The sequence below is a fragment of the Populus trichocarpa genome, chromosome 7, assembly GCF_000002775.5.
Source record: "Populus trichocarpa isolate Nisqually-1 chromosome 7, P.trichocarpa_v4.1, whole genome shotgun sequence".
NCBI classification, from domain to species: Eukaryota; Viridiplantae; Streptophyta; class Magnoliopsida; order Malpighiales; family Salicaceae; genus Populus; species Populus trichocarpa.
The window spans coordinates 8,699,200-8,725,194 of NC_037291.2; the positions used below are offsets into that span (position 1 = coordinate 8,699,200).

General features: G+C 31.9%; 1 protein-coding gene and 1 long non-coding RNA gene across 3 annotated transcripts; one reads left to right on the forward strand and one right to left on the reverse strand.

The window, feature by feature from the left end:
- LOC112328211 (uncharacterized) lies at positions 1-1,168 on the reverse strand. The gene is made up of 3 exons (XR_002982906.2): positions 933-1,168; positions 660-731; positions 1-549 (listed from the first exon to the last, which is right to left on the reverse strand). It is a non-coding gene; the product is annotated as an uncharacterized LOC112328211 (long non-coding RNA).
- Positions 1,169-16,677: 15,509 nt separating this feature from the next.
- On the forward strand, positions 16,678-24,677 carry LOC7456332 (uncharacterized). Of its 2 annotated transcripts, none has more exons than XM_024605517.2 (16): positions 16,678-17,194; positions 17,265-17,570; positions 17,661-17,750; positions 18,354-18,830; positions 18,990-19,097; positions 19,401-19,531; positions 19,625-19,754; positions 19,848-20,202; positions 20,301-20,824; positions 20,942-21,121; positions 21,206-21,364; positions 21,622-21,696; positions 21,778-21,961; positions 22,527-22,696; positions 23,450-23,665; positions 23,961-24,677. In XM_024605517.2, exons 1-16 carry the CDS (start codon positions 16,790-16,792, stop codon positions 24,609-24,611), a joined length of 4,161 nt encoding a protein of 1,386 aa, XP_024461285.2. In that variant the 5' UTR covers positions 16,678-16,789; the 3' UTR covers positions 24,612-24,677. The 2 variants fall into 2 exon arrangements, with proteins under 2 accessions (XP_024461285.2, XP_052310490.1); XM_052454530.1 differs by having other exon boundaries at positions 16,679-17,194; positions 22,545-22,696.
- Positions 24,678-25,995: the final 1,318 nt, after the last annotated feature.

The window sequence follows — 25,995 nt, forward strand, 5'->3', positions numbered from 1 at the left end:
TACCTTAAAAATAATAATTTAAAATAAAAAAAATAAATAATTTTTTTTTAAAATAGCAGCGCAGCCACGTAAACAAATACACCAACAGTGGAATGATCGGAATTCTCACGTCTCGTCATCCTTCTAAAAAACTCCAAAGCCTCATTAGGAGTTGTCTCTCTAAGAAATCATTGAAGTCCAAGAAATGTTGTCTCTCTCATACATTTTATCAAACATTCCATGAACACAAATCTCTTTCTGGAATTTTCATAATAGCCCAAGATCTGATGGAAAACCATGCAATGGTCTTTTCATAATAGCTCAAGATCTGATGGAACAAAAGAGAACATACGGTTTCCATCCTCAGATGTTGCCCAAACCATGCCACAATCCAATGGAAAAACAAGAAAAACATTCGTAACTCATCCCGAGCAGCCATAAAAATCACAAAAATCCCATTGAAGCACAGTGAATGAAACTAAAAAAACAGTCACTCACAAGGCATCAAGTTGCTTCAACTTAGATAGAGAGAAGGGAATGTCTCCACAAAGCAAGTTATCAGAAAGATCCCTAGCTAGATTCCACATTGCAAACCACATATCAGCAACAGTATAGTAAAAACTCAAAAACCAGTAAAAAATCAAATTTTATCAAACAAACAGAAGACGAAAGAATATTACAGATGGTATAAAGAAGCCCAATTGCCAATCTCTCCTAGGATTTGACCAATCAACGTGTTCCCTTCAAAGTCTCTGTAATTGTTTTTTTTAAAAAAAAAAAACACATAAAAAAGCACCATCAAAATACTCCAAACAATACAAAAAGGTCCCAGTGAACTAGTATTGTGAACAAAACTGATAAAAAGAGAAGCAGCATACATGGATTGCAAGTTCCTCAAATAGGGCTTCAATTGGGATTTTTGTAATTTTCATGATTTTTCAAGAATATCTTACCTGGATCATAATTGCCACTCTTGTATGCCTTCTGAAGCGTAGCCACACTACTCAACTCAATCAATGTCGACCAGAAGAAAAGAAACCACTGCCCAGAAAAACCCAAATAGCCCTTCTCCCTCCTCTATCTAACCCAAAGCCCAATTTCAGTATGGGCTTCCCGTTCGAGAATGTGAGACCTCATCTTTACCTGCGTGCCTATTACTACAGTATAAACTAAAATAGCAAGCGGTTTTATTGCCATTATCGAATTCACCGTTAAGCTTCTCATATTTCATTATGAGTTTCAATAATGAATTTTTTGAAAATTCTCAATTTGATATTCAATTTTTTTCACAACTCTTTTAAATCCAAAATAGAGATTAATTGCTTCTTTTTTTTTTTTTTTAAGGGATTGAATTAAAAGATAAAAAACTGAAATGAAAAACACAACTAAAATAAGTGTTAGCTTTGCAATTTATTTGCAAAGTTCATTTTAGTCTCTCGTATTTTTAAGCTAATTGGTAATCGGTCCCTATAAATTTTAAAAATTATATTTTGTTACCAAACTTTATTTTTCTCTTTTTTAGTTCTTTTTTGATGGAGAAAAAAGATGGAGTCGTCAAATTCCAGCTTAGAGAGAGGAAGTTGTCATTGATGATGATTTTGGCTATTAAAATGGTCAATTGTTGTGTTAAATGGTTCCATATGATGAAGGAGATTAAGATTATGTGTTTTTTTTTACCTTGAAAACACCAAAAAAAGACATCTGAGCTCTTTAAGAATTTTAGTTTCGGGTTGATTTTGGGTTTTGGAAATATCTTTTATGTTTTTAGAGACCATTGATTGGTTTGACAAAGTTTCTAGTATGTTTCCTAGGTATTTTGGATTAAAAAAAATAGGTTAAAAATGTGTTTTTGGGTAAAACAAAAACCATATTTTTTTCAATCACACCAATGGCTAGAATCTGGTGAATTACAGATTATGCATCGTCTATTTTTAGTCAAAGCATTGGGGCAAACGACCCCATTAACAAAAAAAAAATGAAAAGCCCGCGTGCAGGCCTTTTATAGGTGGGTTAGGCATTAAGCCTCACTTACTAGGCCCAACAACATCTGGCTTCATTCAATTCTTTTTTAAAAAAACTAATTTTTTTATTAATACCTTTTTTATGTTTTTTTATAAAATAATTTCTAAATTTATGTTTTAATTAATATTCATTCTCTATGCTTTTTTTTTTCTTATTTAGCCTTTTTTAAATAGCTATTATTGTTTAATTATATTGAGTGTGTTTAATTTTTAAAAATGTTAGTATAATTCATCTGTATGTTTTTTTTTTTGTATTTTATATAGATTCAATATGTATGCTTTTTATAATATGTTTAATATATGCAGCCTTGCATAGTATTTATTTTTCCTTTTATTTTATTCAATAAATTTTGTGTATGTTGATTTCTATTATAAATTTATGTTAATAAACAAATTCATTAAATATAACTAGGTAAATGACCTATGTTGCAATATTAAATATTTTGATTTACATTAGTCTCTTAAATTTTTTCAATTACATTTTTATTTATTGTTCATGACTTTTTAAAAAAATTATTTACAAAATGATTCGTGATTTATTTCATTTGATGCATACATAAGTTTTTCAATTTATATTTATTATTTTTTCATGTAAAAAAACACATTGAAAAATTCTACATATTCAAATTTTATCATGTATTGATGTTTTCAATTTGATTCTTGTTTTTAAGATTTCTTAGTTTGTTTCCTTAACCCTTTTATAAAAGTTTTATTGTTTGTAATTTCACTCTTCAATCCAAGTTGATAGTGTATTGTTTTTATAAAGCCAACTTATATAGTTGGTTGAGTCTAGAACCCAAGTTATTGGATTTCTCTTCTTTTTTACAAAACACGCTTACGACGTCTAAATACTTTAATGGAAAAATATTATGGACCCACAACATGGCGTGGGCACAAGCTTAGTTGATTTTTATCACCCATCAAGAGAGAGGGTGTTATTTGTTGGAGAGATGAAGTGGGGCAAGTGATTTGTTAGAAAGTGAAAACATAATCAAATTATAGGATGTTTTTGTTTGTAATTATCCTTTTTTTTTGTTTTTTCACTTAGTTTTTTTTTCTGATTTGGTCCTTTTTCATTTGATTAATTTAGAATTGGACTTAATTATTTGTTTTGTATTTCTTTTTTTGGGTACCTATAGTGCCATAAAAGAAAACCGACTCTCAATTAATGCTCGATTTAGAAAAAAAATTAGATTTTACTATAATAATTAAAACAATGTGGACTTAATTTGAACAATGGATAAATTTTGAGCCTTTTTATGTTTGCAAACATCAGAGACTTAATTGCATTGTTGAAGGAGGGATTCAACCTTCTTTTTTTATCCCTGATTGTTTTTCTTCAATTTGATCCTTTCACATTAATTGTTTTTATATTCTTGATAATTTTTTTGTTGCCTATATACAGGGATCCCGCAATGTTAAGGAAACAATATGATGTGTTTAATGCTCGACTTTGTAAGATAAAACACAATTTTATTGATCTAAATTAGTAAGGCTTGGAAGATCCAATTTGAAAAAAAAATAACAAGGAATGAAAAAATCAGGCAAGGCAACTTGGTTGGTATGTGCGTTGCATGCGCTAGTGTGTGGAAAGAGGCTTCCAACACTTTGATGGCTCGTATGACCTTTTTTTATGGCAAACCACCACCATCCACAGATGTGTTTGAACCACCTTAAAGAGACCTTTATGGTGGTGGAACGTATCCATGATAGTGCAACGGTGAGGCTCCACACAACTTTTTCTTTCTCATTCTCTCTCTTTTCTCTCTCATCTCCTTGAAAATCATACTAGCCTGCAAAAGTTAAAAGGTTTTCAGTTATTTTGTTTTGATATCAAATCTAGTCCTTATTCTTTTGATTACTATTTGTTTTGTTTTAAAAAAAAAATTAATTTGTTTTTCAATTTTGTCCCTCAACCTTTTGTTTTATTTAATTTTTATATCAAATTTGATTCTCATTTTTTTTATTGTTATTTGTTAAGATCAACCTAAAACATAAAAGCTTACTTAAGTTAATTTTTTAATCAACAAACCTAGATAAAAAAAAAATAAACCTTAAGATAAAAGATTTCAAGCCTCATATAATTCATTCATTCCTTAGTCAAGAAATCAAGAACATGTCTATAACCCTTAATTTTCAAATTATAATCATAGATACTTAGTATAAACTATAACAACTTAAGCAAATGAATCATGTAATATTAAAATTAGAGCACAAAGAAACTCTAAAGAATTAAAATTTAACTTTCCAAGACAAGTATTCCTATTTAGATTATAAAACCCCTAGATTACAAGAGCCCTAAAATGTCATGTTTATGATAAATTCAAAAAAAGATAAAATTCAACATTGTCATATTGTCATATTTCCATGGACAACCATACTTGGGGGACCATAACATGCTTTTTGTTTTTTTACCATATGGTCTCCCTAATATATTGTTATACAATAAATTAGTCAAAGAAGTAATTTGGGTCAAAAAAAAAAGATGAAATAATGAGTTGGACTTAAGTAAGTGTTTCCATATAAGTCTAGGCTAGATAAAATAAGGACATACATGGTTATAGACTTAATCAAGTGGATCATGAAGTTTGGATTAAAAAAAGAAAGAAAAGATGCAATCTAAACTTGTAAAAGAAACAGACTAAAACAAGTGAAGTAAACTTGTAAAAGAAACAGATTAAAACAAATGAAGTTAGGCAATTCTAGTTGTGCATCTTTAAAATAAAGAGTAATGGAGAGAGTAGATAGTTAACAGACGATTATCCATAACATTTCCTATATAAATCAAGGCTAGAGGAAAACAAAACAACAACTCAATAAAAATCAACAATTATTGATGTGCAATTGAACTAAGTTTTTAGGGTCTTCAAAACATGTTTATTAGTAGGCTTATAATTTCATAAGCGATAATTAGTTGACTTGTAATATTAGGCTTGCAATTTCCAATCTAATCCAGTAGGCTTGCAACTTTCATTAAAAAAAAACCCTGGAAAAATATCATAAAATATATCACTTCGTGTTCTTCTATCAATGAATTATTATGCATGATTGTAATCAATTAAAGAATCATTCAATGAATATAAGTTCTTTGATCCTAAGTTGTCAAGTTATCTTTTGCATTCAAAACATTCAATTTATTTGATTACAATTATGAACATAAAAAAATCATAGAATTTTAAAATTTGTATTTAAGAGATGTTGTTACAATTCTGGAACTACAATTCTAGAATTGTAGGAATAGTATCTGGAGTTCAAATTGTTAATATCAAATTTAACATCTAACTTTGAAATTCAAATTCCTCTTAATTAAGACGGGTACAAAAAAACCTGAAATAATTAGCAACCATAGTGGGAGTGTCATATTTATTTCTTTGAAATCATGACACCAAAAAAAATATGAAAATTACAAGAAAATTTAGAGGTAATTGGTAGATGTCTCTTATCACATGTATGCAACATCGCGGTGATCGTCCTCTTGGATCGGGATGGTCAAGAATGATGTGGGTGGAAAGGACAAAGCATTCTTGTCTTTTATTAGTAAAAATAGGGAATAAGAGTCACTACTTAATATTTTGATTACTAGAAACCCTAACAACTTTTAGAGTTTGGGAAAAGGGAATTGATTGCGTAAAATGAAGGTATTAACACACTTAATATGCCTTACCTGAGGTAAATTGCATTGTTTATTTTTTTGATATAAACTAAGAAAAAGTTGTGTTTTCTAACTGTTAGTTTGTCTAAGGTTTAAGAAAAGTTCTCCTCAGTAAAAAGATCTTTATCTTATCAAATTAAAAACATAACCGTTCTAATGCCAACAACAATAAATTTTCTTTTCATTTAATATTAGAAATATGTCTTATGTATAAGTTCATAATCCTGCGTATTAAAATAAATAAAAAAATTTAGTATTTTTGAAATGTAGGCCAAAATCCTTTGGGAATTTACAAACTTGTTGTAAAATCCATGCAATATTTTTTTTTAAATATGTCAAAGTATTTTAATTTTTTTAAAAAATATACTTCAATAACTTTAAGATGTTTAGCCATATCCAAGAAAAAAAATATTGTTTTAATTTCTTTTACCCAACTTGACAGGGTCGACCTGATTGGGTTAACATGAAATCTTTGACTCGACTATAAATGGAACCACAAATTCTGGCTTCACCCAAAAAACAACCCAAAAAAAAACTAAAGCAAAAAAAAATAGATTAAACACCTAAAAAACATAAAAACTCAAAAAATTCTTGAACAAAACAGATAAAAAAAATAAAGAACACTAAGAACACCCGAAATGAACCCAAGAACGTGAACTCAAATCTAAACCAGATTTCATGAGAACAAAAGGACATAAAGGTTGTAAATCATTCAAGGATCAAGAATTAAAGTTTTATTCACTTTGATTTTCATTAAATCATCACGATTTGTTCAAAATGGGTTTCGGTTCAAAACCGAAACCTAAGATTAAAAATCATTATAAACATATAAACATGTTATCGGTGCAAATAAACACTGGATTATTGGTTAGTCATGCATAAGAAAGGGTGATGTGCAAAGAAATGGACCAAACATGGTACAGATCTAGGGGCTAAAACAATGTTCTTTCCAAGAACACAAATAGCATGCCCAGAAAGCCCAAAACATTTCCAACAAAGACAACCTCTGTCAAGTACAGAAAATGGTATTTTTGGATTTTAAAGAATGTTCTTTTTATCCTAACAAATCACAATATCATACACAAACATGTTTGAATCTAAAAAACTAACAACTTAAAATATCCTACATATTAATGCAACATGGATTCAAAATTGGTTTTTGGAACCCATTTTTATGCATGAACAAGCTCAACAAGTTAAAGATAAACACCATTTATTTAACATACATAACTTAAACTAAACCAAAAACTAAAACAACATTTATATATTGAAAGGTGAACTTAAACAATAACTTGAATACATTAAAAAAATAAATAAAACTTTAAAATAACTTCATTAAATAGAAATCAAAGCAACAAAGATTTGAATGCAATATTGCTTATTAAACATTCAGAACTTTTTATGTTTGTAACTATAAACATAAGACAAAACAAACAAGAAAAACAACAAAAGCAAGCTATAAAAGATCTACTTTTAGGTCTACAATGTATACCTAGAACAACTACTCTCTATTGAATTTTCTTTAAAAAGTTTTGTCTCTCACAAGCTTACAAAGCTTAAGAAAACTTTGTTTTTTTTTCTCTTGGACCTTTAACCTTATATTTCTTATTGTTATTACTCTCTTTTTTCTTGTCTTTCCTTTTCTTCTTTTCTTTCCATCTTTTCTGTCCAACCTCTAACCATGCTAGATGAGGGTATTTATAGGGTTTTTGGAGGTCTTGAATTCATTTCCGACCTCTTGATCTTAAGAGAAGTGTTGTGAACTCTCGATAAGGACCTGTTGAGGAGCCTTTATGTGTGAACACACGAAAACCAAATTATTTTTTGGCGAGATAGTTCTAGTGTCGAGGCTGATTGAGTTGCCGACTTTTAAGGTTTTGTCGGAGTAATTTTGACGTCATTGTCGGCTGAGATTGATAGAAAGGGTGCACACTCTTCATTTGGATCCACTTTTACTCAATTTGGAGGTCTATAGCTCCATATTTATTCTTTCAAACGTGCTAACCTAATCAGCCCTAAATTTGAAAATTAAATTATGGCTGATTAGGAACAAGATGTTGGAGACTTCCATGGAAACATTCGAAGTAAACGTTTAATTTCATAAAAATAGGGTTGTAGTGGGGATGTTCCTCTTCCATTTGCAAAAACCTCATGCCATTTGGAGGTCTAGAACTTCAAAACGAGCTCTTGAAAGGTGTCAACCTGATCATCGTGAACTTCCAAGAAAGAAAATGACCAAAGACTGAACGACATGTCGTCTGGGTTAAAACCTAGAAGTTAAAGCTTTTAATTTGAGATTTGGCAAAGTTTCAATTTAGTACATGTTATTCCAATTGTGGTACATGAACCCCTAATTGACCAAAAAAAACTTTTTAATTGCATGCAAATTAATTCCCGCCAAACTCAAATATCAGCCTTTAGTTGGCCGACGTTTTCATTTGGGTCTTTAGTTTTGAATTTATGCATTTTGACCCTCAACTAACCAACAAACTTTAAATTTCTTCAATATAGCCCATAATATGGTCAATTTTAGTCCTTATATTCACTCGGCTTTTCAGTTTGATCATTGATTTTAATTTCTTCAATCAAGTCTTTAATTGCCCATCAAACTTTAATATTTATGCAATTAAGCCTCTAATTTGATCAAATTACCTCCTAAAAATCACAATTCGGCCCTCAAACTTTAATGTTTTATATTGAAAGTCTAAATTGACTTTAAAAATCAATTTTTCTTATAATTAACCCCTCAATACATTCAAATAAAACTTTAAAAAATTCAAAATTGAGTCCTTACATATTCAATTTTAAATTTTCCTACTCAAATTGAATTTTCTTTGCTAATAGGACTTTTATTAGTCAAAAATACACTGTTGAATTTTTTAATCTTGTATATTTGATCCTCCTCAACTAGTTTTCGGCAATTTTTTGGGCGTTCTGTTATACTTTTTCCTATATATATATATATATATATATATATATATATATATATATATATATATATACTTCTTCCAATATTTTTTTGTATTTTCTCTTTTCCTTTTTCTTATTTTTGTTTATATGGGACCCCAAAATGAGTAATAACATATGCCCCTTCTTTACAATACTTATAGAGCAAAGACTTGTTAATCGCTTCGCATAGTAAGTTTGTAAAGATAAATGAACAGTCCTTCAAAACTATTCTTCTCAAAGCTTTAATTTCAATTAACCTGAAAATCTATTTTTACAGTAATTCTCTTCAACCAGAACTATGATTAAACTATTTACAGTTTGGTTAACCTGAAATCCCAATCTAGCGATTTCTTTTAACTAAAACCGTGATCTTTGATACTTTCTAATTATAAGGTTTGAAAACTTAGTGTTTCCTGATTGCAGGGTTAAATTACTTGGTGTTTCCTGATTGCAAGTTTGATCTGAAATTTTATATCTCAATTGTTCCCTTAGATCTAAAATTTCATGTTATAGCTCGGTTAACCTGAAATCTCAATCTGGCGATTCCCTTTTAATTAGAACCAAAATCTCTATCTGCAACTTAGTTACCCTGAAATTCCACTCTAGCGATTCCCTTTAACCAAAACCAAAATATTTATCTATAGCTCAGTTAACCTGAAATCCCAATTTGGCGATTCCCTTTACCTAGAACTAAAATTTCAACCTTTAGCTTGGTCAACCTGAAATCCCAATCTGGCGATTTCTTTTACCATAACTGAAATTTTTGTTGATAGTTCAGTTAACCTGAAATCCCAATTCGGTGATTCCTTTTAACTAGAACCAAAATTTTTGTCTTCTTTTTCAGCTCAGATGTTCTAAAAACCCTGAATCTCAACGATCCCTTTCAACTAGAGTTTTCCAAAGACTCCTTATTTATCAATCTTTTGACTTGTGTGAGTTTGATTTCAAGAATTGTTCTTGTAAAATAAAACCTAGTGCAATGCTTTAGGGTTAAATGCATGCATCTTTACCTAGTTTGGAAACATAGGTCCCAACTTTTCTTTGGTTTCCTGTGAATTTCTTTTTTGGTGAGAGCTCGTTCATTTGTTAATTTTGTATGTTTGAGCTATGATCTATTTCTTATGCTGTCTTTCTTACTTATCTCTTTTTTGGGAAGAAGTCTTCAGTTTTTGTTTCTTGTGGGGCCCTCTCTTACCTCACCAAATATGAAATTTCACATTGTTTTCTATCATACTCTTATCAATGCTTTAATTGCCCTTTTCATTTTAAACTAAAGATTAGGAGAGAAGGGCAAAAACACATTATAGTTCCTAGGACAAATCACACCTTTAACCGAAATCAATCCCTAATCCTTTAATATCTAATTTTTAACCCCCCCAAAAATTAAATTAAGAGCAAATAGGTCAGAATTTGGGATATATATATATATATATATATATATATATATATATATATATATAAAAGAGTTGTGAAAAAAGTGTGTTTGCTAATATTCTAAAATGAAATGCAAACCAAGTAAAAAAAATGAGTGGTATTTAATAACAAAGTAAAATAACACCCTTTTATATATTTTTAATTTATTTATTTTTATGAACTTCAATTGAAATTAAAGAAAAAAAATATAAAGGCTTGGCCCATCAAAACAAGGCAGACATTCAGGGCTTGCAAGGGTAGGCTCACATGTTTGGTCCTTTTTTTATTTTTTTAAAAAATTAAGTGAACGACATGCTTTCCATCCAATTTTTTTTTTTTGAAAAAACATATCAACAACACGTCGTCTACTACGTCATGTGACGAGTTAGGGGTCAACCCTCTAGGACCCCTAAAGTCATATTTTAGCCCTTCTTTCACCTGAAAATAAATAAAAAAAACACCATTTAGACCTTAATAAACTCATTTAGTTAAGGATTTAATTGTGTAAAAAATGAGAAATTAACCTAAATTTAAAATATCATGAGGCTAGATCTATTTTTTTCTAGCAAGATAAATGTTAAAAACACATCAATAAAACTCTTTTTTATAAAACCCGTGTACTCTAAGATCAATTGTTTTTATTGTTAGAATGTGACCAACCAATTATGTTTTATCTTTTTACGCATTATTTGATGACTTTTTCTCTCATTTCTCAAATTAAGAACTAAAAGATATATATAAAATGAAGTTCTGGACTAAAAAATCACATAAAGTAAAGGGGTTTAAAAAGAAGTCAAAGAAAAATAGGTGGACTAAAAAGCAATTTTTCATATGAATTACAGATTGGTCACAATGTTTTCTTCTAATTTTAGTTTTGTCCCTTTTCTTTTAATTGTGTCTTTCAACTATAAAATAAAATTATATATAATTAAATCAACCTCTAATGAAGTTAAAAAATCTAATAAAAACCTTTAGCTCTCTCTATAATGAAAAGATAAGTAATCATCAACTAATAAAACAAAAAAAAATAGCACATGAAAGGATGCAATTGAACAATAAAAATTATTTGATGACAAAAATAACAAATGTTATTGAAATCTACAATGAACTATGAGAGATGCCACAATACAATAAGCTACAGTAAAATACCTTTAAAATTAAATTTTTTTTTGTAACTAGCCAACTTACTCTCATCACACTACGAGTCGGATCAAATGTTAATTTTTAATGGAAAAACTATATAGGTATTGTTAATGTTTTTTTTTTTCAACAAAACAATTTAATTGTGAACTTTAAAATTTGACAGGTGTGTTTAATAAAATAAATTGATAATTATATACATCAATAAATATTAAAAACATCAATAAATATTAAAAAGAGTTGTTAAACAATAACCAAAAAGTAAATTAGAAAGCTAAGAGATCCGATCTCGTGTCGTGATGAGCCATTCATTTTTTATTTAATTATATACCATTATTTTTTAAATGATTTTAATTTTTCAGTATGCATCAATATTTTTTATTTAATAAAAATAAAAAATAGAAAAAAATATTTTAAAAAAATTGGACGATTTGAAATAAGAATAAAAGGCATCTCTCTAATTAAAATTCCTTTATTTTATTAACGTGTTCCCTTTTTTCCCAGCATTTTTTATCAAAATATTTTATTAGATAACACCTCATCATAATCGTATAGAAAGTTTAAAATAAAAATAAAAATATTATTTTGATATTTTTGATGTAAATGCATTAGAAATATAAGAATAATACACAACTTGTGTGTTGATGTGGTGAATATTTTGGTTGTGTTATCAAGCTAGATATGGCTTAGGTTTCAAATTAAAATGGATTTGAGTTGATATGATGTGACTCAATCGACATTATGAGTGTAAATGCAACCCGATTGACATGGTCAAAATCCGGCTGAATTGACCCAAGTCAACCTGGTAAACTCGTTAGTCGGGTCATGGATCCAGTTGGGTTTAATAAATTGATTTTTTGAAATCTATTTTTTTACTTAATTATATAACAATACAAATAGACATGTGTAGGAAAACGACTAAATAAAATTTACATAAAAAATCATGAAGGGTTTTAATAAAAGCACTTGCTAATATTATAAAAAATATATATTATAATCTTATTCGAAAATAAAGTTAAAATTGAGGAATATTAAATAAAATAATATTGAAAATATATTTTAAGCTAATCTATTTTAATGAGTTTCAATTAAAACTGAAGACTTGTCGTGTCGAGCTCTTGTTAAGCCCAATTTTAAAATAAATTGGGTTAGAGTTGACTTGAATAAACTATTCAAACTTGTAGACCAAAAGACAATCTAGGTAAAATTTGGTTTGACTTAAAAAAGAAATTCAAGTCGATGTCGTTTTAACTTTTTGTTTCTTAGATATTAAGACAATGTCAATTGGATCAACCCAGGTAAAACAGATTAACTTGTCAAACATGTGGTTTAGATGATGAACTCGGGTAGGTTTAATAACTTTGTTTTTTTTTTAATTTATCTCTTATTTAATTATATGATAAAAAAAGGCATGCATAAGAAAATGACCAAAAAAATTCTTAAGAAAATAAAAAATATCATTAAGGGTTATAAAAAAAACAATGCTTACTAATATTATAAGAGATTGTTATATTATTATTCAAAAAAACAAAGTTAAAATTGAACAATATTTAATAAAACAATATCTCAAAAATATTTTAATTGATTTATTTTTATAAAATTTAAATAAAATTGAAGGAAAAAATAAAGGTAAAAAAGAGATCAAGTATTTGGGCTAGGATGGGTCATTGTACCTAGCCATTAAAAGAAGGTCATACATATATTGGCTTGTAAAACCAGACCTAACATATGGCCCTCATTTAATTTCTTTTTTTGTTAGAATAGACGGATGATGTGTTGTCCGTCCATATTTTTTTTTTGGGAAAAAGAAAACAAATAAAGTGCCATCTATTGTGGCAAATGATGCACCATTTTCTTGCTTAAAATTCGACCACGGGAGAGGTAGTTAAAAAATCAGATTGAATGATTTGGATAAAAAACTATTTTAAACTAAAAATACATAATAATATCCTAGAATGTCAATAAACTCAAATTTTGAAAGCAAAAAGACAACATCAAACAACAAATACAAAAAAAAAGTGGGGGGGGGGGGAGATAATGAGTAAGTGGAAGTGAAAAATCACCCAAAACAAGAAACCTAACAAAGGAAGACATTGAAGACAAACTTGATTGATGAAACAATTGTAATGAATATTATGTTCAAAGAAAGGTAGCAAAAATAAACGATAAAAAATTGAAATTAAAAAAAGTCATTTACATTAGCTTGATAATTGCCAATACAACAAAAGTAGTTTAAACAAAAAGGAAATAGTATCATCTCACATATCTTGTTGAGAGCCGATAAAAACTATCATTGAAATAACACGCAAACACCAACATAAAACAAAAGAAAAATAAAAACAACAACATCAATTTTAATTCCATAACAATAAACTAAACTAATAAATCTAAGCTAAAAAATAAAGGCAATTAAAAAGAAGAAGTTTATAACTCAAAACTAAATCTAAAACCTAAGCTAAAAAACTAAACTCTAGCATCAATGCTTGTTTGGGGAAGAGAGAGATAAAGAGTGAAAGTCTAAAATATAGGGGGTGATTAGGTTTGTGGTTGATGGTGGAGATCATTATGTGTTTGGTATTGTGGTAGCTTTTGTGGTTGTAGTTTGAAAAAAGTTGTTTTATAAAAAACACTTTTAGTTGAGGCTGGTTTGGTAAAATATATATTTGATTAAAACTGTGGTTGAAATTGAGGTTGAACAAAAAACAGTTTAATGTGTTTGGTTAAGAATGCTTTTCAAATTGAGGTTATAAAATAACTAAAAAAGACATATATTAATATTGATGGTTTTTAATTGAAATATTGTAGATTTAACTGCTGCTATTATATCATGAAATAAAAAAAATATTTTATATAAAGTATTTTTTATTGTTCCATTAAACTATCTGCAATTTCATCATGTACGAAATCCATCCGACAAGGACTATAGTTTCCATGGCTTCCTGAGCGTGCAACAACATCAGGTAAAATATCATCGGGAACAAAATTGGGATTGCGATCAAATTCTGCAAATTCTATATCATCATGCGATCTCCTTCTAATGTATGTAGTGCCATTGAATAATGTTAAGCACTAGTTTTTCAAATAAAACACAATCTCTGAGAATTTTTTTGGATTTTTTTATTTTACTGGGTCGGATCCGATCTAATGCATTTAGGTTTAGGTTGGATTCGGTCCGGCCACGAACAGTGGAGACACTCTCCACTGTTCACTTTGCAGAACAGTAGAGACGAGGAAATGCAGCAGAAGAAGAAGAAGGAGAAGGAGAAGGGAAGAGCAGGCTACCCTGCACGGTGGCGATGTTTGGCTGGCGGTCGAAACGATGGAGGCCGGTGATGAACTAAGGGAGCTGCTTGGCCGATGGATGGCGACCCTTCTTATTTTTTCTCTGTTTCTACTCTTCTTCCTTCTCTCTTTCTCTTCTACTTTCTAGAGGAATCGTTGAGGTTCTGGGAAGGTTTGAGTTCTCTTTTTACTGAAGCAAAATGATGACAAGTGGGATGACCAACTAGTAAAAGGTAGAGAGGAAGGAAAGATGACAAAGCTTGGGAGGTTTGGAAAACACAGTGTTTGCAACTCAGAAAAAAGCAGCTTGAAGTTGCCTTTTGTTATCTTGCGGTTTAAACGTAAATGGTAATGGGTCCTACAAACAAAAACTTGTGTTTAAAACGTAACCAAACAATTTATTTTTGTGGTCTGCTCCAAAAGCAAAAGCAGCCACAAAAACAAACACTCTTGTTCAAGATAGAGGTTGCATTGCTGTTTAGAGAGGAAAGAAAGAAAGAGAGGACATAAAAAAAGGGGGGAATGTTCTAGTTGTCGTTGGAAAAAGAGAAAGAAAAGAAAAAAGAGGAAAAACTTGGTGGGCATTTAATCACGTTTCCAAGGCACAAGGAGAAAAGAAAAAAAAGAAGAGAAAAGCTGGAATTAAGAGTGAGCAAAAGAACCGAAAAACAGATTAAACCGGAAAAAAATAACTGAAAAAACCGAACGGTGAAAAAAACCGATTAAACCGATTAGAATTTTAATAAAACCGACCGGTTCAGTTTCGGTTTTACAAGCCTGAAACCGAAAAAACCGAACCGAACTCAAATGGAAAAAAACCGAGCCAAACCAAGCCAAAACTGAAAAAACCGAGCCAAACCGGAAAAAACCGAGCCAAACTAAAAAAACCGAGCCAAATCGGAAAAAATTGAGCCAAACCGGTTTGAATCGGTTTTTGTTCTAAAAAACCAAACCGAACCGAACCGAAACCGGTCAGTTTGAACCGGTTTCAGTTTTTTTTTTAAATTTCGGTTTGGTTTTTTTTGATAAAAACCGAACCGAACCGAAAATGATCACCCCTAGCTGGAATGCATTATGTTAATAGTAATTTGTATCTAGATTCACAATAAAAAAACCAATGGATTACCCGGGCCTTTTAAATTTTTTTTTAATTTTAATTTGTAATTTGTAATATAATATAATATAATGTAATATTTCTACTTTAGCAACAACAACCAATGATATAATATTTAGCTCATAAATCATAGTTAGGGCTTCTACCAAATTCATCAGCCCAAGATCATCAATCTAAAACACAATAGGTCCAAAATCATTATTAATGGCATCTCCATCGCTGATGGTAAACAAGAAACTAAATTCAAAATATATCATTTTTAGCTCATCATTGTTTTATGCATTCTAACGGGATAATCATATAAAAAAAATGTGAAAATCTTATTTTTTAAAAAACAAATTTATTTCTACGTATGTTGAAAAAAAGCTGACACAAAAACCAAGAGAAGAACGTATTAAAACAATGATTTTTTTTTTAATTTTATAATAAATTAAATATATTAAAATATAATTGACTCTCCTAAATAATTTTTTTTATCACGCTCATAAAAATAAAAAAAACCATATTTACTTATATAAACTCTAATAATAAAAAACCTATTTAGAAAAGTAACATTAGTAACATAGCTTTTTAAATAGTATAAATATGACCCTTTATTTTGCTTTTGCGCACTCTAATAATAATAATAATAAAATTATTAAAAAAAACTTATTATATTTATTAATTATAAATAATTAATTCAGCTACAATCAAAACTTTGTTTTACATAAAAATATATTTTAACATTTTTGATCAATATATAAAAATAATATGAAAATACTATTTTAGTTTTTCAATACAGGGTTTACCTTTAAGATGTTGAAAAAGAAGAAGATAAAAGCCAAAATTTTATCCTTTTTTTTTTCTCATGTTTTTAACAAGGCTGGTTTGTTTTTTTATTTTAAAAATATTTTTGAAAAAATTTGAAAATTTTTTATTTTTTTTGCTTTAAATTAATATTGTTTTTTGGTGTTTTTAAATTATTTTAATGAGTTAATATTAAAAATAATTTTTTAAAAATAAAAAAATATTATTTTAATATAATTTTTTAAAAATAAACATTTTAAAAAATAACCACTGCATTTCTAATCATATTCTTAGCTAATAATATTAACTTAATATGTTATACGACAACTTCGCCCTCACATCTCCCTAAATTACAACCCACTCCTCCACCACCTCTTCCTCCTTTTCTTCTTCTTCTTCTTCTGCTCTCACTCTCTCGAACAAGCGCCTACTTCTCTCCCTCTCTCTCTGAAAATGGACGCTTTTAATCACCTGATCACCACCAATTTGAACCATCAAAACGATGACGTCAACGAAGAAGAAGAAGAAGAACAACAAGATATTATCAGCAGCGGTGTTGTGTTTTCGCAGCTAAAACCTTACTGTTTAGACCTTCTTCAACTCCTCCAAAACCCTAATCCTACTTCTTTTTCATCTTCAATTCCCTCACTTGTCCAATTCCTCCACGACTCTCCTCCTCCTTCTCTCCAACCTTTCTTCGACTACGTTCTATTCCCTCTCCTCCTCCTCCTCGACGCCGCCGTTGATTCTCGAAAACAAAATCCTAAGCCTCATAAAATAAGCGACAGAGTAGCCGAAGGAGTTGTTCAGTGCTTAGAAGAGTTGTTGAACAAGTGCTATTTAGTTTCCATTGATCAGGTATTTCAAACAAAAATTCGAAATTTCCTGCTTGAATTTGTTTAAATTAATTAAAGATATTTGTTTTTAGATGGTAGTGTTGATGAAGAAGTTGACGTATGCGGCCATGTTAACGGAAAATGAGGCTTCGGAGGAGTTTAGAGAAGGAGTGATTAAGTGTTTTAGGGCATTAATTGAGGGATTAAGTTCGTGTGGAGTTGAAGGCTGTTCATGTGAAGAAATTAATGGTTTGCCTGCGCTTGTAGAGGCCGGAGACAATCGGAATGTGAATTCAGCCCGGGATTATTTAGGAGGGGAAGGAGAGTGTTTGGTTTCGTTTTTGAGGTCGCAGAGTGCTTCTGCTGCTGTTGGGCATTGGTTTTCACTTCTTCTCAAAGTAAGTTGTGATTTTTGGGAATTGTCCTTGTTGTTCATATTTGAGTTTGTGCTGAAAAATGGTCTTTTTATTTTATTATTATTATAAAAGGCTGCAGATAATGAGGTTGCTAGAGGACATAGAGGGAGTGCGAAGATTCGGGTTGAAGCATTTTTGACTGTGCGTGGTCTTGTTGCTAAGGTAATTTCATCTCATCGTGGTAGTATGTAAAATTGTAATGTTAAAGCTCATAACCTGCAGTAGTGCATTTGCATATATTTTTGACTGTGCGTGCTCTTGTTGCTAAGGTAATTCCATCTCATCGTGGTAGTATGTAAAATTGTAATGTTAAAGCTCATAACCTGCAGTAGTGCATTTTCATATATTTTTGTTATGTAAGTGCTCTGTTTAGTTCTTTTGCAGGGAGTGCTTGGGGTGATTGAATTTAGTTATTTTTGGGGCAACTTGTTGGATTTTTGTTTGTGATGCAACTATGTTGCATTAATTTCTTGTATTTTGTAATTATTGACTGTTAGCTTGGGAGATGTTTCTTAAGGTGTTGAGTCTTAATAGAAGATGCTTTGCTGTGTGGCAGCGTTCCTATCCATTAGTGTATCTTTCTTATTAGTTACTCACTTTGATTTTTTGTTGGAAATGATAAGACCAGAAGTTTCTTCTAGCAGGAAGGATTATAGTAATTTAGATTAGCTTTTGGGTTAACTGAATCCTACCTTCAGCTTTATCCTGCAAACAACTTCTCACAACAACAATTAGCTAATTTTAGTGGTAAATTATCTTTTGTAGATTGGTACTGCAGATGCATTGGCTTTCTTCTTACCTGGTGTTGTTAGTCAATTTGCAAAAGTTTTGCATATGTCAAAAACGATGATAAGTGGGGCAGCTGGAAGTGTGGAGGCTATTGACCAGGCAATTAGAGCCTTGGCTGAGTATCTGATGATAGTCCTTGAGGATGATGCTAATGTATCCAGTCTTGATAGATCTTTATGTGCTGGTTCTGGCTTTAATTCAAATAAGAAAGGATCTTCTATCCACTCAGTTCTTGATGAACTTCGCCAGTTACCCGTTAGCACTCAAAATCAGAGTAAAGTTGCAGCTGAAAATTCAGTTGCTGAAGCAGTAAAATCAGTTACTCCTGCATCTGAATTTCAAAGTGCTAAGCCTGGCAATGAAAAAGGAGCTTTGCATGTGGATCGCACAAGAGACTGGGTTGAGGAAACTTCAGCGCATGTGGATAGACTTTTGAGTGCAACCTTTCCACATGTATGTTTTTGAAATTCCCTTTTTGTTCAGCTTTTAGTTCCTGTTAAGATTTTGGTAGAGGAATCAGGGCTTTTTTGAGTTAGTGCATTTACCCACTCTCTCTCCTTTGATGTTGTCAGTTGATTCTTTTCATTGCCTTAATAGTTTATATGTTTCTAGATTTGTCTTCATCCAGCAAGAAAGGTGAGACAAGGACTGCTGGCTGTCATACGAGGGCTGTTATCAAAGTGCAGTTGCACTCTGAAGCAAAGCAAATCAATGTTTTTGGTAAGCTAAGAATTGAAATCTATTTCCATGTAACCTGTCATTTTTTCCTTGAAGTTGACTTGCTGGCAGTAACAGACATTCAATATATATGGGTGCAAATGGTGTTGCATTTTGTTGTCTGTTGTAAAGTTTTAGAATCATTTGTATTCCTTGTCATTGTTATCCTGTAAGAATGGAAGCTGTTAGAACAAGCATTGTGTTTGTTTAGGACGTTGTTTTTAATTAGACTGGATAAGGCATCTAATAACTTTTAACTTCCTGTAAATTTTGGCTTCATGCATATTCTGATGAGTAATCATGCAGGAGTGTCTATTTGTCTTGGTCGTTGATGAATGTGGAGACATTTCTGCACCTGCTCAGGAGTTTCTTGAATATTTACTCTCATCAAGCAGCAAACTTAATGTACAATCTGATGTTGCTGAGCTTTTTAGCAGGTTAGTCCTTTATGTGAGAGTAGACTGGATGTGGGGGCATACAGGATTTCTTCTTCAAAATAATTTCTTATATGAATTTCTTTTCCTCTTAAGGCTCGTCGAGAAGCTTCCAAAAGTGGTTTTCGGCAATGATGAATCACATGCGCTCTCACATGCCCAGCAATTACTTGTAGTTATCTACTATTCTGGTCCCAAGTTTTTGATGGATCACCTTCAGTCTCCGGTAGGTGCCTGACATATGAGTTCCCCTTTTTTATTTTTCATTCTTTGTACAAGGAAGGTTATAATTTCCAGCTATCCCTTCTTATATGCATAGGTAACAGCTGCAAGATTTTTGGATATTTTTGCCCTCAGTTTGAGTCAGAATTCAGTATTTACAGGTGCTCTTGACAAGCTTATGTTAGCAAGGCCATCTTCAATTGGATATCTTCACTCTATTGCTGAGTTGAAATCTAGTTCTCGATTTTCCTCTGATTACCAATCCATTGTGGATGTTGTTCCATCTGATAACCCAAACTCCAGAGATATCCATGGAAAAGCAATACAAAACCCTTCGCTCTCTCTGCAGGACAATTCTGAGCTTCCACGCATGCCCCCTTGGTTTGGTAGTCAGAAATTATATCAGACTCTAGCAGGAATTCTTAGACTTGTAGGTTTATCTTTAATGACAGGTCATCTCAACTCTTGTAATTTCAGTTTCTTTATTAGACTTGGTCTCATGTTCTCTATACTTAACACCACGCATATTTTTCTTTTTGTGTGTTGCTAGACTCTAAAAGTGAAGGGCATATGTCAGTTGTCAGTGATATACCACTGGGTCACCTTCGTAAACTGGTTTCTGAGATCCGTGATAAGGAGTTTACTAAAGAAAGCTGGCAATCTTGGTATAACAGGACAGGTTCAGGCCAATTGCTGCGCCAGGCAAGCACTGCAGTGTGTATTCTGAATGAGATGATTTTTGGCCTCTCTGACCAAGCAGTTGATAATCTTATAAGATTGTTTCATACGTCTGAGTTAAACAGGGAAGGAGTTCAAGCACCTGATGCAAAAGGTGCTGATGCTCAGCCCAATACAGTTGAACATCCTGAGCGTACTCGATCTATTTGGAAGGTTTCACAGGAAAGAGTTGCTAGGAGTCATTTGAATGATTGTGTTGGTAGAATTGCACACGAATATCTATCTTCTGAAGTGTGGAACCTTCCAATAGATCAAAAATCTTCTCTCGTACAGTCTGATGGTGAAGTTGAAGAAATTACCTTGCACTTCTTCCACGATACTGCCATGCTGCAACAGGTACTTTGTCTTTCTATCAGAAAGTGCATATAATTTTATGAATCCTGCATTAGTTCATCAATTTCCTGGATGGCATATTACTGAGCTTCTATTCTAACCTTTTGTTTTCTCAATCAGGTTATTATTGATGGGATAGGCATCTTTTCCATGTGCCTTGGGAAAGATTTCGCTTCCAGTTGGTTTCTTCATTCATCCCTTTATTTGTTGCTTGAGAGTCTAATATGTTCAAACATCCAAGTTAGACAAGCTTCTGATGCTGTTTTACATGTCCTTTCCTGTGCATCGGGCCATCCAACGGTGAGCTTGCATAGCCAACGTTTTTTATCTGCCACCGGATCCGTGCTTCTGTGACTCTTTTTATATTGTTATTTTTTCTTGTAGGTTGGGCAATTAGTCTTGGCAAATGCAGACTACATAATAGATTCAATATGTCGACAACTGCGTCATTTGGATCTTAACCCGCGTGTGCCAAATGTGCTGGCTTCATTGCTTTCTTACATTGGAGTAGCTCATAAGATACTGCCTCTGCTAGAGGAACCGGTGCGGCAATTTACCCTGAATTTTGAGAACAGTTTTGAGTTGGCTTGGTCGATTTTCTGATAAATTGTTATTTTTCTTTCGTTTCACTAATTATGAAATTTGTGCTCCTTGCTCTTTCTCATGTGCATACACATTCTTTTTCTCGTGTTGTTAATTTTGCTTTAACCCACTTGGCATTTTATTAGTCAATAAATTGCATTTAAATTGATTTGCCGCTGATATATGATGCTTAAGACAAATGTTGCAAAATTGTGCAGATGCGCTCCGTTTCTCAGGAACTTGAGATTCTTGGTAGACATCAACACCCAGTTTTAACTATTCCCTTTTTGAAGGTTGTATTTTATGTCAGTGTCTACCCAGTAATTTATTGTATATGATATTTTTCTTATTGTCAACAATTTTGTTTCCTGTAGGCTGTAGCAGAAATTGGTAAGGCGTCAAAACATGAGGCTTCTTCACTGCCCACTAATGCAGAATCTTATCTTATGCATGTCAAGTCCAAAGTATCTGATATGGGAAAAGGAAAAAAACTGGAATCCCATGAAAAGTCAACATCATATTATGACAATGATATTGATATGTCTGACATGGAATCAGGTGATTACTTCAGCAATTATGTCTTGCATTCTGCTTATTCAGTTTGGAATTGGATCTATGGTTTCATGATCTGGTCCTTTTGATTTAGGTGTACAGTTTTGTTGTTTCCATGTTATCATTTACAAACTTTTGGATAAAAAGGATGCCATGAATTAATTGTGCACCATTTCAAAATGATGATGCCCATGGTTGTGTACTTGTGCTTGCTCCCATTGTTTTTCTTGTTATTTCTAGATATCAAGGAGATGGGAATTTTTTCCTTTGTGCTTGATATGGAAATAATGTTGCTTTTGGCAGTTTGCACATTCATACCCTGTGTCTTTTAGTTGCAGTGCGATGCAGAATATTCACCTAAACTATGTAACAGATTGAATAACCAAGGGACACTTTATGACTCCTTATTGAATCATCCACTTCTTGTGAACCATTGAACTGTATCCCTCCTACTAGATTTATGTCTGTTTATGTATCTTAGTTGATCTGATTTTGATACCTGTCCTGAAGACAGAAGAATTTAGTTCTTTCATTTAAAGTATGTGTGTGTGTTTGTTGAGAAAGCTTTTAGTAATGATATTGATTGCAGAGCAATGGGAGAATTTGCTTTTCAAGTTGAATGATTCCAAAAGATACAGACGAACTGTTGGATCAATTGCTGGTTCATGCTTAACAGCTGCGATCCCACTACTAGCTTCAATGAAGCAAGAGGAATGCTTGGTGGCCCTGAATATAGTTGAGGTACCTATTGTGCATATTAATTTTTGAAATTTCATCAGGTGTGTGATATCAAATAAGCTTGTTGAAATATAGATGTGAGACTTAAGATGCTTTGCGCAACTTAACATTTGTTTTTCTTTTACATCTTACATTTATGAAGCTCAAACTTGGGTCTATTGGTGGTAGATGTGATACCTAATTTTTTTGGATGTTGTTGGGAGTACTGGGGTTTTTAATTGTAGTAGTCATGCCAAGGGGTGTTTGAGAGTGTGACAGTAGTTGTTTTTAAAAGTGCTTTTCGCTTGGAAATGCACAAAAATAATATATATTTTTTTATTTTTTAAAAATTATTTTTTACATCAGCATATTAAAACGATCTAAAAATATTAAAAAATTTATTTTAAGCAAAAAACAAAATTCAATTTTTCATGAAATACCGTTTGGAACGCAATTCCAAATTGTGCTTTAGTGTTGTTGCTGCAAGAAATTATGGTAATCTCTCCAGTGCTGGTGCTTCTGAAACCTAAATATTCTAATTGCAAATTCCTTGGATAGAAGGTCGGCAAGGTGCTATTAATATAGTGGTGATGCCCTATCTCTCCGTTCTTATAATTATTTTTCTATTTTATCTTAAAAAGTTAATTGAACAAACTAGAACCTTTCAGATTACTTTAAATCTGTGAATGGACTGTTTTCTTTATGCTAATGCTATGCATCAAACAAATTCTCGAGAGATTTTTCTTAATATATTCTCGCTACAAATTGCATTCTTAGGATGGCATTGTGACACTGGGCAAAGTGGAAGAAGCATATAGGCATGAGAAAGAAACTAAAGAAGCAATTGAGGAAGTGATTCGATCATATTCATTATATCAGCTTCAAGATACTTTGGATGCGGCTGAGGAAGGGACTGATGAGAACAGGTTGCTCCCAGCAATGAATAAAATATGGCCATTCTTGGTTGCTTGTGTTCGTAATAAAAACCCAGTGGTGCGTATTCATCTTTTCCTGTTGGAAGCTGCCTTATGTGGCATACCTTTAGTGATGGTATTGAAACATTGTTGCTTTGTTAATCTAGTCCTGGGACATTTTTTTTTCTACAAAAAACATTGGTCATCTCTTGTTTATGGTTTTAAATTCTTAACTCACAGCAAGCTTCATTCTTAGCCCAACTGTTTTCACATCCTGAATTGCTGAAGTTGAAAAGAGTAAAGAAACAAAATAATTTCATAATAAAGATCATTTGGTACTATTATCTTGGATTCTAACTCCTTTAATTGGACAGGCTGTCAGGAGATGTTTAAGTGTGATATCCAGTGTAGTATTAATCTGTGGAGGAGATTTCTTTTCGCGCCGCTTCCACACTGATGGACCACATTTCTGGAAACTTCTTACAACGTCTCCATTACAGAAGAAACCATTTTCAAAAGAAGACACAACTCCACTTCAACTTCCTTACAGAAGCGCTCCTACTTCCTCAGGGGACTCGATGTCTGAAATTTCAAACTTGAAGGTCCAGGTTGCAGTGCTCAACATGATTGCTCATTTGTCCCAGAATAAAAGGAGCACATCAGCATTGCAAATAGTCCTCAAGAAGGTTAGTGGCCTTGTCGTGGGAATAGCTTTTAGTGGTGTTAAAGGGCTTCATGATGCGTCCATTAATGCACTACGCGGACTTGCATCCATCGACTCTGACCTTATATGGCTTCTACTAGCCGATGTGTACTATGCTTTGAAGAAGAAAGACTTGCCTTCTCCACCCATCTCAGGTTTACCCCAGATCTCTAAGATTTTGCCTCCACCTTTATCCCCTAAAGGGTATCTTTATGTACAGTATGGCGGACAAAGCTTTGGATTTGATATTGACTACCCTTCTGTAGAAACTGTGTTCAAAAAACTACTTTCCCAGATTTTTACTAACCAATTGTACATATAGATGTGCTCACACTTTTTTTTTAACCATTCTGCATTATATATCATTTCATCGTGAGTGATTACTGTATCCAATTCCACTAGTCTTTAAATTGGGCTGGTATCAGAATTGTGGCTGCATGATCAATGGTCTACTGTGCTATTTATCAAAGTTTTCCGTGTTCTCTAAAACTGGTTATGTTGTGGCTAGCGAGTATAATTATTTAGGAATAATGCTAATCTTACAGAGATTGCTGCCAAAATTACTTTCTGGAAAATTCCAAGTACTGGATTTATGGGGTTCAATGTTTAGATATTACTCATTCAATGCACGTGATATTTCCTTTTCGTTCTGTTTGTTTTTTTTCCAGAATTTATGAGGGAGATCTTTGTATGATGCAAACGCAATGTTTGGGTGTGGATGGCAATCAATTGCACCATTCAATCCCATGTTTAAACATAATAATTAATTATATGGCTGCAATTCGGGAAAACCAACAGTAGATTTTCGCTCAATGTTACCTCATGCCTTGTTTGTTTCCGAAGAAAATACTTTTCTAGGAACAACTTTCCTTTCCTCTGTTGATGAGCTTAAGGAAAGTTAATGGAAAATGACTTTCAGTCAAAGAAGAAGTTAAGCCTTTACAAGGGAAAATTATCTTTGGAAAACCCTTTCTTTTCTTAGCAAATAAAATACCTCATAAAAAACTTTCTAGCTGTTGCAAATCTCTCCCTCTCAAATCTCTGTACTGGAACAAAAACATCATCATTTCCTTTTCTTTTTGTTTGCTATCTGCAACAATCTCTATTGAAGCTCCTTGAATCCTCTTATTTCAGGTAACCCTCTTCCTCAAATCTCTCTCTATTATTTGCTTTCAGCTTTCCTCTTCTTCGTTTAGATTTTTAGTTGTGATTGTGGGCATTGATCTTGTGTTCTTGTTAATTTGCTGTATTTTGTTAATATTATTATTTTATTTTCTTTTGTATTTCGTGTTTTGTTTGTTTCAGGAAAAAACACTGCAATTCCATGTTTTGTTTTGTTTGGGATCTCAAGATCTTGTTTGTTTTCCTTCAGAAAATGAATGTAAATAATTATGGGCTTCAAAAAGTGAAAAGTCAGTCAAAAGTTACTGTTAAGCTTCTCCGCCTATGCACTGATGCAATGGAAGACAAAGTTGCCAGTAACCTTTGTTTCTTTTTATACCATGCAGTAAGTGGTTTTAAAGCTTCCAATACTTGCTCTGCATGGTCTAGGAATTAACTTATAAATCCCATATGCTCCTAAAGTTAGTAATTAAGCTGAATGTCTCACAACTGTTTTTGCTTCCCTGACACTCTGAAGACAACCCTGCACCTTGCTCTCTGCATTGACTATTGTTCCAAGCAGCTGTATCCATTGGTTCAACATG